Genomic DNA, 12131 nt, shown 5'->3' with positions numbered 1-12131 from the left:
CCTCACCGCGCCGCACCGCGCCGCCTCACCGCGCCACGTCTCGCCTCGCCTCGTCTCTCTTCGTCCCGCCTCGCCTCGTCTCTCTTCGTCCCGCCTCGCTTCGTCTCGCTTCGTCTCGCCTCGTCTCGCCTCGCCTCGTCTCGCCTCGTCTCGCCTCGTCTCGCCACGCCACGTCTCGCCGCTCCGTCACACGTCATGTCACGTCACGTGGACTCGTCCATGAGGGGTATGGTCGACGTACCGGAAATTTTTACGAATCCCCGTTTTAGCCGAAAATCCTATTCTTTCACGACCGAGAATAAATCGGAGGATCGCGATCACGAGTGATTTCCGGCGATCGGAAATTTTCTCGAGTATCGCGCGTGACGTGTTCTCATTTGTCGGGATTATTCGCAGGGATCGACCTACCCGCCGATCCGCAAGGCACACCCCTGAAATTCAGCGCGGATGGACTCGTCCACCCGGCTTCCCCTACCCGTGCGGATTCGCAGCTCTTGCCATATATGGGCATAAAACGAGAGCGACGCGGTGATTGGTCCGCCGACCGGCTAGCGGCTAGATTCTCCAAATGCCGCTTCGAATCGTACGATAGAGAGAGCGTAACGTCTCTCGGAAGTATACGCTAGACGTAAGGGTTTGTTCGCGGACTACCTGCCCGCGTGATCTCGCGACATCGTACATTATCGACGATGACGTAGAATTTCCAACATTCTACATATGGCGTATTTTAATTCTTAGAAATATTCGAGTAAGTTATGCCCGCTTCGATTTACCAATGTCAAAGATTATCGAAATTAAATTATATATCTCTTATCTCTCTCTCTCTCTCTCTCTCTTTTGTCAGTAATAGCCATAGATTTTCGAAAGTTTCACGGTATTGCTGAATAGCTTTCAAATGTTCCGAAAAAGACACACGGAAACATTATTATTATTAATAAATATAAATAGAAAGACCCCTTATGTTGAAAAATATAGGAGGATTATTAAAAAATTCTTTCCAAAAATATACGTGTATACTATAATTGTCAATTGAAATTCAACGTATATAAAACATTGAGCGTTTCGATTACTATATATTATTGGCGTCGTCGAAAAAATCTACTAAACTCTCTGGTTACAATAAAATTGTAAGCTTCGTATTATAGCGATAAATGGACGATAATAAAAATCGTAATGCATTTTTCTTACAACGCGCACATCGGGATACTTGACGAATTAAAATCTAGACTCGAGAAGCGTGGTTAAAAATCATTACAGGAGATACGACATATGTTCCTTTATCTCCCTTTTCTCATATAAACGCAACGGAGTCGGTAAAAATAGATTCAAGGACAGGGATGCAAGGGTGCGTTGCACTCTTTCGCCACGTCATGCCGGGTCCTTACGGGCCTGCGCTTGCGCGCGCGTCGTTTAATACAGATATATACCTACCGATGCAAGCGTGCCGCGGAACGGAGTGAGGGGCCCCCTTCAAAATCGATACGCTCCTTCTCGCGAAGCTGCTCGCGTGCTTCTTGCGTAGCCGAGCACGTGACCGGCCACGGATACACATGATATATGTACCATGCATATCGATTCAATTAAATTTGGCTTGCCGATCGACGACATAGCACGAAAAAAACAAAAACAGTTTTGTCCGGCATCCCCGTCTCTATCTTTCGAATCAAATAATTAACCCTGTTATGCGTGTTCCAAAGACCCAATGACTCGAGAGAGAGAGAGAGAGAGAGACGCCTCCGACCTTGTCCACCAAATAAGGCCCCGCATCAAGGTCCTCGCGCACAAGATCCCCAAGTTGCGCTATTATATTATGTATTGTACATTCGAGTCATCGACGTTCCTCCTCCTTCGGCGAAATACGACACACACGTTTCATCGTGAGTTATCATCGCGATTGAAACGACTCGCGAACGTTCGCGAGACACGTCATATTTTTTGATGAATAAATACGAATTGTATGACATTCGCGCGAACCGCGACAATTCGAGGAATAAAATATTCAAATCACATCGTAAACTTTTTTTTTTTTTCAGGATCTGGATCTTCGTTTAGCATTCTCAATGGGAATTTGTGTGAACGCAAGAGACGATACTACGTACAAAGGAACATATCGAGCCTTTGCACAGGTAGTTTTATTCAACCTTTTTCGAGAAACCCAAAGCGGACATCGTATTTTACCGGAATCGCTATCGTGTGCACGTGGCGTATATATATATATATATATATATATAGGGAGAGAGAGAGAGAGATAAGTACAAGTAACAAAAGTTATATAAATAATTTAACAACAAAAGTTTCGTTATTAAAACTAATTTTAGGTGAACTTTGGAACCTCTTTTAAGTATTTAGAAACGTCGTTGATCATACATGCATAATGCAACATAAGCTGTTAATGTGATTCTTGGACGATACGCCGCCTACCCGACACCGTCGTAACAGTACCGTCGTACACTCGGTTGACGCCAGCGAGGAATCTCGACTGTGCGATGTAATACTTGATACTGCTATATTTAATGCTTATTTCGTTTAAAATGGAGAAATCCGATATGTATTTCGGCAATTAAATAATCATCGTACCGTTCCGATCGCTCTATCGTACGCGGCGTCGGTAGCGATTATTGAAGAAAAGTTCATATATATACCTTTCGAATTTCGTATCCTGATAATTATTTAATGGAAAGCGATAAAATATTTTAACGTATATGTCTCGTGAGAGGGAAAAGCATTGGGCGCGATCGATCAGTGAGACACTCGGCCTTTGCCGACAATGACACATCCACATGGATTAGTCATTGTCGGGCCCCAGGCTTCGCGTCACTTCGCGTCATGCGAGTGGAACGTTACGCCGAAGCAGCCGTCTTTCTCTCAAGAATCTTCACTCTTATAAAAACGTACCGCTACGGATTATTTAAGAATCGCAAAAGCGGGTCGTTGACTAATGCCCCCCTTTCTTTTTTCACAAGCCTAACGAGTTAAATCGGCAATGCGCAGAGAAGAAGAGAATATTACGTTAGAACAGGTATATAATTTAATTTCAACTAGCGAGACAGAAGAAGAGAATGCTACGGCATATTGCTTACCGGAAGACTCTTTTGGATATATGACCGTATTTGGCTCGGTTTCACCGATCTAGATCTAGATCGTTGTCTTGGGTCTGATATCGCTATGTGGAACGAGTATAGCATATTGTGCGATCGATAGCGCCCAAAGTCGACAAGCTCGAAGAAGATTTCAGATGACATATTATGGATTCTTGGGATTCAGCCTTGCATCTACAACTTGAAGATGAACTTAGCATCAAGGTGGACAAAAACTGCGTAATCAGCGTTCTTGGTTCTTTCTTCAGAGGCGTCGTGTCAAGGATTCGAAATGCGGTCATGGTTCTCGATGAGTTGTACATATATCTAGCCGAAAATGGCTAATTTTCTCGCTATTTGTATTTCATTATTATCGCGTCAGTCGCATGCGCGTATCGTTATATTTTTGCAGCTTATAATTAGAAATTTCGCGAATGCCTGTATCGTAATACTATAAGCGCAAATTTTCTAAAGATTAGGCTGTAGAGTGTAATGTCCTCGATACATACTCGATGATAAAGTAAGCCGGATATATCTAGGAATCGACAACGCATAGAAAGGCGGATATTTTTTCGCCTCCTTGGAACGCAATTAATATTTAATGTTTAGTATACAGACGCTATTAACTGATGACGAGTACCATATATTACTTTTACTATCAACACACAGCTCTTAGAAAATCGGAGACTGTTTTTTATTGAGAATTTATGTAAAACTTATTTTCTATTGTTTATCATTGTTCGTTGAGCTTGAGAGATAACGGATAACCTGATAAATATAATCAGCTGGATTGCCACTGCTGCAATACGCAATGTTTAAAATTTTAAATGAACGTCTATATAAAAATTGTCAAATGAATGTCTAATATATCGAATATAATGCATATGTAGCTCGTGCGAAAAGAGATTCGTCGCCGGTATTGGAGTCAATGTCGGTAAACGAGAAAGAAAAAGGATGATAACAGCGAGCAAGAGCGTAACGAAATTTCATAGTACCCCTTTCGCTCTCTCTCTCTCTCTCTCTCTCTCTCTCTCTCTCTCTCTCTCTCTCTCTCTCTCTCTCTCTCTCTCTCTCTCTCTCTCTCTCTCTCTCTCTCTCTCTCTCTCTCTCTCTCTCTCTCTCTCTCTCTCTCTCTCTCTCTCTCTCTCTCTCTCTCTCTCTCTCTCTCTCTCTGTGTTTTTTTTTGAGAATATATATAAAATTTTCAGTAAATATTTATAATTTAAAAATTTTAACAATTCGAATAACTCTCATGTAGATTATACTATTACTGCACAAGCTACTTTGGTATTAATACAGTTCCCAAGCTCAAGCGTGTAATAGGAGAATCGTCTGGTAATTTGCATTGTTTTCTCTTCATATGCTGTTAATTAATGGTGTACAATTAAAATCTCGCGTATAATTACAAGTGCGTTACAATATGCAAATTGGCAGGAATTGGAAATAAGAATCGGTATACATAAATGTTATTGAAATTAAAGCGAGGAAATTTGAGAATCTTGAGTTTTTAATTTTCGACACGACATTCGTTGGCCTATATGTCTCAAATTGAAACGATATGAAACGCATCATTATTTTAATACAATTTATTATTTTAAGCTTGAATGTACGAAAGTTCATTCCACTTTCTTGTCGCTTTGAATTTTTAGGATTTATACAGAGTCGAACAGGAGCGATCGCTAAAGCTATTCGATAATTTCTCGACGAATGGTTCCATCTCTCTAAGAGATACGCGAAAAAGTACGGATTGGTACGGTTTAGATAGCGTCGAAGGAGGCCATCACAGGAGGATCGACCCAGAAGAAAACCTGCTTTCATCGTGACATCTCTGTCTTCCCCGTTACATATACAGGTATCTCAATAGGAATGCAAAACGATGATGTAAGCCCGCACGATATAAGTATTCCAGTGTCGGCAACGTAATTGCTGTTTATTTCTTTTTTATTTTTTTTCCACTGCAAAAAAAAAGTCATCGCTCTATATAGATAACTATACTATAATTATAAATTTGCAGTTACGAGATATAGGATACAAATGTCGTCTTGTCTCATCTTTATGGTGTTTGGTGGTCGTGGAGAAATCGATGAGAGACGTCTGCAGCGGGCACCACGCCCAAAGCGAGGGAGGGTGAAGGTGCATCGGGATGAACCCCGTACAAAGAGTCGTGGAATAGCTCGATGTTGCCATTACGCATCGAAGATGATATACAATGTGGCCTTTAACCTCGACCTATAACATTTATAAATGACCTTAGCCGGTGAATTATCCAACTTGGGAAGGGGCTCCATCCATTTTCTTTCCGCGATAGGAAGACTCTGAATTAGTCACCATCTTCGAATAAAATCCAAGTATCCTGACGCGTAAAAGTAGCCTGACGTGAAAATTTTAAAACATTTCTATTGAAAAATTCTATCTCGTAGTTTATTAAATAAAACGACAACATCTTTATAATATTATAGGCTCGATCGCAATTTCTTCCTAATTGACGGTAAAGCCATAATACTACTTAGCGCATATACTTAGCGTATTCTAACTCTTTCTTTCTTTTCCTTAGAATAATAACGCTAAACAGTAAGACGAAACGAGAGACTCGTTTCGTTTCCCGCATTGCAAATCATCGAGGAGAAATTGGCCGCGCTAACAAAGTCATTGACTTGATGGCTTGGTTTAATTGACCCGAGGCGACGGCGAGGTGTTTTCACGGCTTCAGAAATCAAGGCCACTGCACGCACACGTCTCACACGAAGTTGAACGAGTGTAGCGTGTCTATCTTCTCTGCGAGCCGTTCTGAGAATAAATCGCAAACAAAGGCCCTTTTGGAGTCAAATCAATTCCCGCGATAAGATTAGTTAAAAACTCAATAAGAGAATATACAGATAAATTCTCATTGCGATTTTCTTCACATTTATGCGGACGTGATAAAACGAAAAACGAAACTGCGAAAATCTTGTATACACCAAATATTTATATATACTGATTTACGTTCGCTCCCCGATATTTAAAGAAAAAGATAATTAATATAAATAATATTTTAATTTTTTTTTTTTTTTTTATTAACATAAATTAACATATTAATTCTTTTCGATTACCGAAATTTTTTTTCGATAATTGTTTCTCAATTTGAATAGTTTCTGTTTCTTTTCGTTACAGCCGTCAAAGAACCAAGTTTTAACTGTAATATACATTGTTTCATCTGTATCATTTTTAGATATATACAATATAATATGTAAGGATTCTCTATCTTTATCGCGGTCTAACGATAATAAAGTATCAAGAAAGGCGACATCTCCGGTTGATTTCAAGTCCGGGATATAACAGAGTTTCCCCTTCTTGTGGCAGGATGCCATATGCCAAGGCAATATCCTCCGGATGTTGGTATCCTTTGAGATAGACTTTGAATAGGTTTTTTTTTTTTTTGCGATTCTCTTCGATCCATATTATACGTATGGTTACTTATATCTATCAAACAATAATTAGTCTCATCAAGACATTTTCGCGCAACGCGATTGGAGCGCAATTGGAGCGATTAGCTTGCTTAACGAGAGGATCGGTGTGTTCACCTTCGCATATCGAGTGCAACATGCATAACGACATCAAATACATGTAGTATTTTGTATTTATTAATATATCTATTTATTTATTTAAATGTATGTATATACATGCGTGTATGCCCATTCTCGGTCAAATATATAAATTTATATTTTTGATATTTTTCTTTCAGATTCTGTCGATACGATCTCGTTATCAATTGTCGTCATATATATATATGCATCACACATTCTTACATATAATTTAACTTGAAACATATGCATGTAACTGTGGCAATACTTTTTTAATAGTTTTCCTTCGTCGCGTGTACGAAGAAATTACACGCTCGACTCTATTCAACACTAATACTCTATATATCTAGCCAAATAAAGAGTCCGTTTCAATGTCTCTCCATATATATGCGATATGTATGTATGTCAGGGTTTTCATGTGAATTGCTTTTTTGGACAAAATTGTTACGCTATATAGGATTACTATAAAATGACGAATCATAAGATAAATATATGCGTTTATCGAAGTATCACATCGAGCTGATTAAAATCATTTATTCCGAGAGACGGATACGTGAGAAAAATATGCCAATTTGTAAAGCGCAGCTTACATTTTAAATTCGATAAATAAGAGTGCGAATCTATTTTTTACTCCAAGTTCTTATATATTATACGAGATTATTCGTCGTTAGCGTGATTAAATATGAGATCGCGAGAGAGAGAGAGAGAGAGAGTAATATATTTTATAATAAATGGAAACAAATTTGAGACGACGCATCGTATTATTCACAAACATTAATAATGAATTATAAACGTATAGAAAAGATGACCGAGATGAATGATACTTTTATTGCAACGCGAACAAATACTTGATATGGATTACATGACGTAATGAATTATCAAGATAACGCCGTTATCATAACGGGAATCCAATATACTCGGCTTTCGGTCAGTCGCATAATTTTATCTCATATCTCTTATCTTTTACGTGTCTTTAATCATTTCCTAAATAATATCATATTAATAATAATTCAATCATCATGGATCACAAGACACATATATACATATCACATATATATATGTCAGTAAAAAATAAGAAATAGTAAATAACTCTACTCAGAAAGAGAGAGAGAGAGAGAGAAAATTTATAATTTATAAAAAAATATAAAATATATATGTGTTTTTATACACAAACTCCAAACACACTTTTGCATAAGCGCATAGTCATAAACATAAGGAAATCAATTGATTGGTCAATTTCGTTATGCGTAAGAAAATGGACCAATCAATTTTCTTATGCTTGTGGTTATGCGTTTATGTAAAAGTGTGCACTCCCCGCTTAAATGTATGTTGGTGTATGATTCCCGCTCAAAAATAGATGTAGATGGCAGTATTGAACGGAGCATGCTAAAGACCGTAGACATAGCATATCTAGACCGAGTGTTGAGGAGTGGGGACTGGGGGACCAAAGGCGCGTAGAAAAGGACGTACTCTGTTTCGTGCCCCATGCGTTCTTTCTCGCTCGCACGTAGCATAGCGTTTGCTCTAGAGATCCTCTAATAAGTCCGAATCTACAATAAGCCCTAAGCCTTAAGCTCGTGTCACACTACGCATTGTGGACTCAGATCGGATTTGTACGACAGATGTGGATACGAACTGCGAATCGTCATCCATCCAATCAGAGCGAAGTAGCCAAGAATCTGATTGGATGATTGACGATTTGCAGTCCGTAATTCAAATCCGAACCGCGTCCGCGATGCCACTGGCAATGCGTAGTATGACACGGGCTTTAAGAAATTGATTAATCACAGTCGAGTATTCTCCTCGAGAGTACTTGATTGTGATTGGTCAATTTCTTAAGGTTAAAGGCTTACTACATCTATTGTAGATCCGGACTTGTAGACACTACCATAATGATCATATGCGATCATACTGTATCCATGAAGGAAGAGTAAAGCCCGTATCGAACTACGCATTGAAAATTGAAGATTAAAGATTGGAATTTGACTAATCAGAACGAAAGGGACTAAAATTTCTCTATTTCGATTGGTCAAATTTCAATCTTGAATCTTCAATCTCAATCTTCAATGGTCTAGTTTCCACCAAAGTATTAATTCGCATCTAGTGCGAATGGTAGAATGATGACCAAATTTAAGTCGATGGAAACACGACTGACTGCGTTCATTTCACTCCCATTTCGATCTACAAGCTTTGTCGGAGTGGCAGCGAATTGATACGAAATTTAGTGGAAACGGTTGAGACTAAATGGTGTCAACTTTTATTTTTCATTATTTTATAACCATCAATATATAATCGATATATAATCTATATATCAATGTTCGTAACAGTTATCGTTTGTTCGTATTAATCATCAAAATGGAAAATTAACAAAAAGATTGTCAAGGATTATGTTTATTTTACATTCACAAGCAAAAGTTAAGTTGGCTCTACTGAAATATCGATCTTTCTCGCTTCTATTCTACTTTCAGTGGTAACAGTACGTTAAATTCGATGCGCACCGAAAAATCAGAATCGGATTGACGACTTTGGTGGAAACTGATGACCAATGCATAGTTTATAAGCTCGTATCAGACTACGCATTGAAAATTGAGCGTTAAGATTCAAGATTGAAATTTGACCAATCGGCACAAAGAAATCTTAGTCCTTTTGTTCCGATTAGTTGAATTCCAGTCTTTAATCTTCAATCGTCAATTTTCAATGCGCAGTCTGAAAGGGGCTTTAGGGCGCTTTCAGATTCACGCATAATGCGCGAAATACATTTAATTCTATCGCACAATGCTAGGCGATAGCGATAAGCTTTTTCGAAAAAGCAGTGCTCTCATTGGATATCGCCTATGCCTATAGCATTGTGGTTTTAGTTTTATCTCGGCAAAGATTCCGCGTCTATGAGTTTTATATGTCCATGATTGTATACACAGGCATCATCGCCATCATCGGGCACAAAAAAAGATCCACATTTGATCTGTACATTTTGTTGATTTACGACGAATTTGACGGTTGTAGAATTTCGAAGAGGTTAGTTTCTGATTTGTATCACATTTCAATTGGAATTTCGAATACAATGATCGACAGTCACTTTGTCGAATCAGCTGCGAATTATATCTCGTGGCGCTAATCGAGACACGCTTAATCGAATATAATATTGTAAGGATCGCAACAATTGCTGTATCGACAATATCATGTATCGACTAGGAAAATAACTTTGTTGGAAGCTTTATAGAGAAGATCAGATTAACGACGTAATCATGATACGGACAAACAGGTTTGTCTATGTGTCTTTACTCTTGTTCGAGACGATATATAAATTTTGCAATTACATGCAAGAATCATATGTAATATACAACGTTTTCACAATTTTCTTTTTGGGCATGAATCTTTTAGGAAGAGATATCGCAACATAGAAGAGGAATCTAGTGAATTTATGCCATTGAGCAAACGAATCAACAATCTTCATATCAATAGTTTATCCGGTCTGCGAGAGAGCGTAATAGAGAGCGGAATGGAAAACATGGAGACTGCTTGGGAGAGTGGAAATTTTATGTCATCGTCGAGCTGTTCTCAAAATTCATCGCCCCCTGGTAGCTGTGGTTCTAGCCAAAGTAATTTTACCAACGATTACAGACCAGATCTAGATGCGACGGAAAATCCTTTTTATTACGAAAGCAACAAGTTGCTCTTTTCCTTATACATGGAACGTACGCAGCGGAGATTGGATCTGTATTGATAAATGTATGCTTCGCTGGCTTTATCCTGTCCGCAAAATATTCTCTCGACGTTTAACTTGTTATTTTATTTGCCATATTTTTCTATGCCACATATTCGAAGAGTTTTCAATCTCTCGTCACGTCAATCGTGTAGATAATGGTAAGATATATTAATTTATGTCGGCAAATAAATTAACAAAATTTTTGGTGTAAGAATCGGCATTTTTTTCAATAGATATATAATTCAGTAATGTATAATTACATAAAGATATTAGATATTTTTAATTAGCGTATATAAAACTCGCATGTATAATTGAGACTATAAATTGTCTATACGTCAGAATCGAAAGTTTGATTATATACAGTTTTTTTTTTTTTTTTTAAATTATGCTATTACTATATGTCTTGACAAGATATTTATATCAAAATGCTCTCTTGACATTTATAATGCAATACGCAGAATTTCTATACATGAAATTTTGTAAAATTGTATAAAAGTTTAAGGTGACGGAAGTATAAATAAAGATCACAGTAAATTTAATTGAAAATAACACATGTATATGTATTGTATATATTTGCATAACGTACATATACACGAGTAAATATTTGGGGATGCGATTCGAGGGCTCAAAAGTATGTTTCAGGCACACGTATTTCGTATAAGCGCGCGTATTCTCATCGAGAGGGATAGTAGTACAGTCGAGATATCGACTCTCGACTCTCGACTTAATCTCGCTGGAGCATCCGCTAGGTGCGCGCGAGTCGTAATCGTTCCGCGAACGGCGAACGTGCGAGCAATTGGGAGGGAGAAGATCGAGTGAATTGACAGGTGTTTCGATATCGTTCGGAGAGATATTACAATTCGGCGCGAGAATTTCGCGGGTGCGCGTTGCACGTATGTATGCTCAACCGCTTTAGTCAAGTACGCGCAGGCGCCACGTTCTATCGCGATATCCTTCGCTTTCCCTCCTCTCGTCCGTAATTCTACACGTAACCGCGCGCCGCCATAGTAGTTAATATTTCAGCCGATATATAAAGAATATTAATAACACGCGTGCGTGTGTGCGGCGCGCGTTTCCGACCGTCGTTTCGATCGAGAAAGAGAGGCTATCGGGAATCGAGGATGCATCGGTGATGTTGAACATCTCGGAGGCACGGTGTGACAATTCGCGCCAGCGTGACTCTGTCGGACTTTCCAAACGAGCAGCGCTCGAAGAGTCAAAACGCGTGGCCAGCGTGTGTAGTAGTAGTAGTAGTAGTAGTAATAGTAGTAGTAGTAGTGGTGGTGGTGGTCTCGGGGCGGTTATGTAGTACCGTTAGCTCGAATTCGTTCCCGTTGGCCGGTTCTATCGAGATTCACGCAAGCATCCTACCTACCGACCAGTACTCTGCGTGATACCACTGCTTTCGTGGTGTCTCTCGGTTGTCGTAAACCCGGAAACGCGAAGTGTGCGCGTCTTCGAGAATCTTTCGCGCGCTGGAAGAGAGAAGGGAGGGGAGAGAGAGAGAGAAAGAAAGATAGATGGACGGACGGAGAAAGAGCGACAGTGCGAGCCGAGCGCGAATTTATCGTAAAGTCACTCTCTCGAGCTTCCGTTAGAAACGTGCGCGCGCGCGCGCGCGCGCGCGGTGTGTGTGTGTATGTGTGCGCGCGTGTCCCGTTCTCGTCACATACGGGTTTCTCTACGCGTACGTATGACGTGTGCAAACCGATAGCCGCGACGATACGTCGGTTAGCGTCGTGCACGTAGAAATGAGAAAGTCAGTACTCTGCGTTGATACCACTGCTT

General features: G+C 39.5%; 1 protein-coding gene and 1 long non-coding RNA gene across 7 annotated transcripts; both read left to right on the top strand.

The window, feature by feature from the left end:
* Positions 1-29: 29 nt before the first annotated feature.
* Positions 30-7276, top strand: LOC138937375 (uncharacterized). Of its 6 annotated transcripts, none has more exons than XR_011447506.1 (5): positions 30-748; positions 2034-3019; positions 3134-3394; positions 4727-4929; positions 5092-6784. It is a non-coding gene; the product is annotated as an uncharacterized lncRNA (long non-coding RNA). The 6 variants fall into 6 exon arrangements; XR_011447507.1 differs by having other exon boundaries at positions 31-748; positions 2034-2488; positions 2964-3394; XR_011447503.1 differs by adding an exon at positions 6799-7276 and having other exon boundaries at positions 33-748; positions 2034-3394; positions 5092-6724.
* A 2270-nt stretch (positions 7277-9546) lies between these two features.
* LOC138937374 (uncharacterized) lies at positions 9547-10867 on the top strand. Its single transcript, XM_070303585.1, has 2 exons — positions 9547-9899; positions 10019-10867. Exons 1-2 carry the CDS (start codon positions 9883-9885, stop codon positions 10359-10361), a joined length of 360 nt encoding a protein of 119 aa, XP_070159686.1. The 5' UTR covers positions 9547-9882; the 3' UTR covers positions 10362-10867.
* Positions 10868-12131: the final 1264 nt, after the last annotated feature.

The sequence above is a fragment of the Polyergus mexicanus genome, unplaced genomic scaffold (genome assembly GCF_030449975.1).
Source record: "Polyergus mexicanus isolate NDT 795.1 unplaced genomic scaffold, iyPolMexi1.0 SCAF_10, whole genome shotgun sequence".
Classification (NCBI taxonomy): domain Eukaryota; kingdom Metazoa; phylum Arthropoda; class Insecta; order Hymenoptera; family Formicidae; genus Polyergus; species Polyergus mexicanus.
The sequence above is the reverse complement of the archived record's forward strand: the minus strand, read 5'-3'. Positions and strand labels throughout refer to the sequence as shown.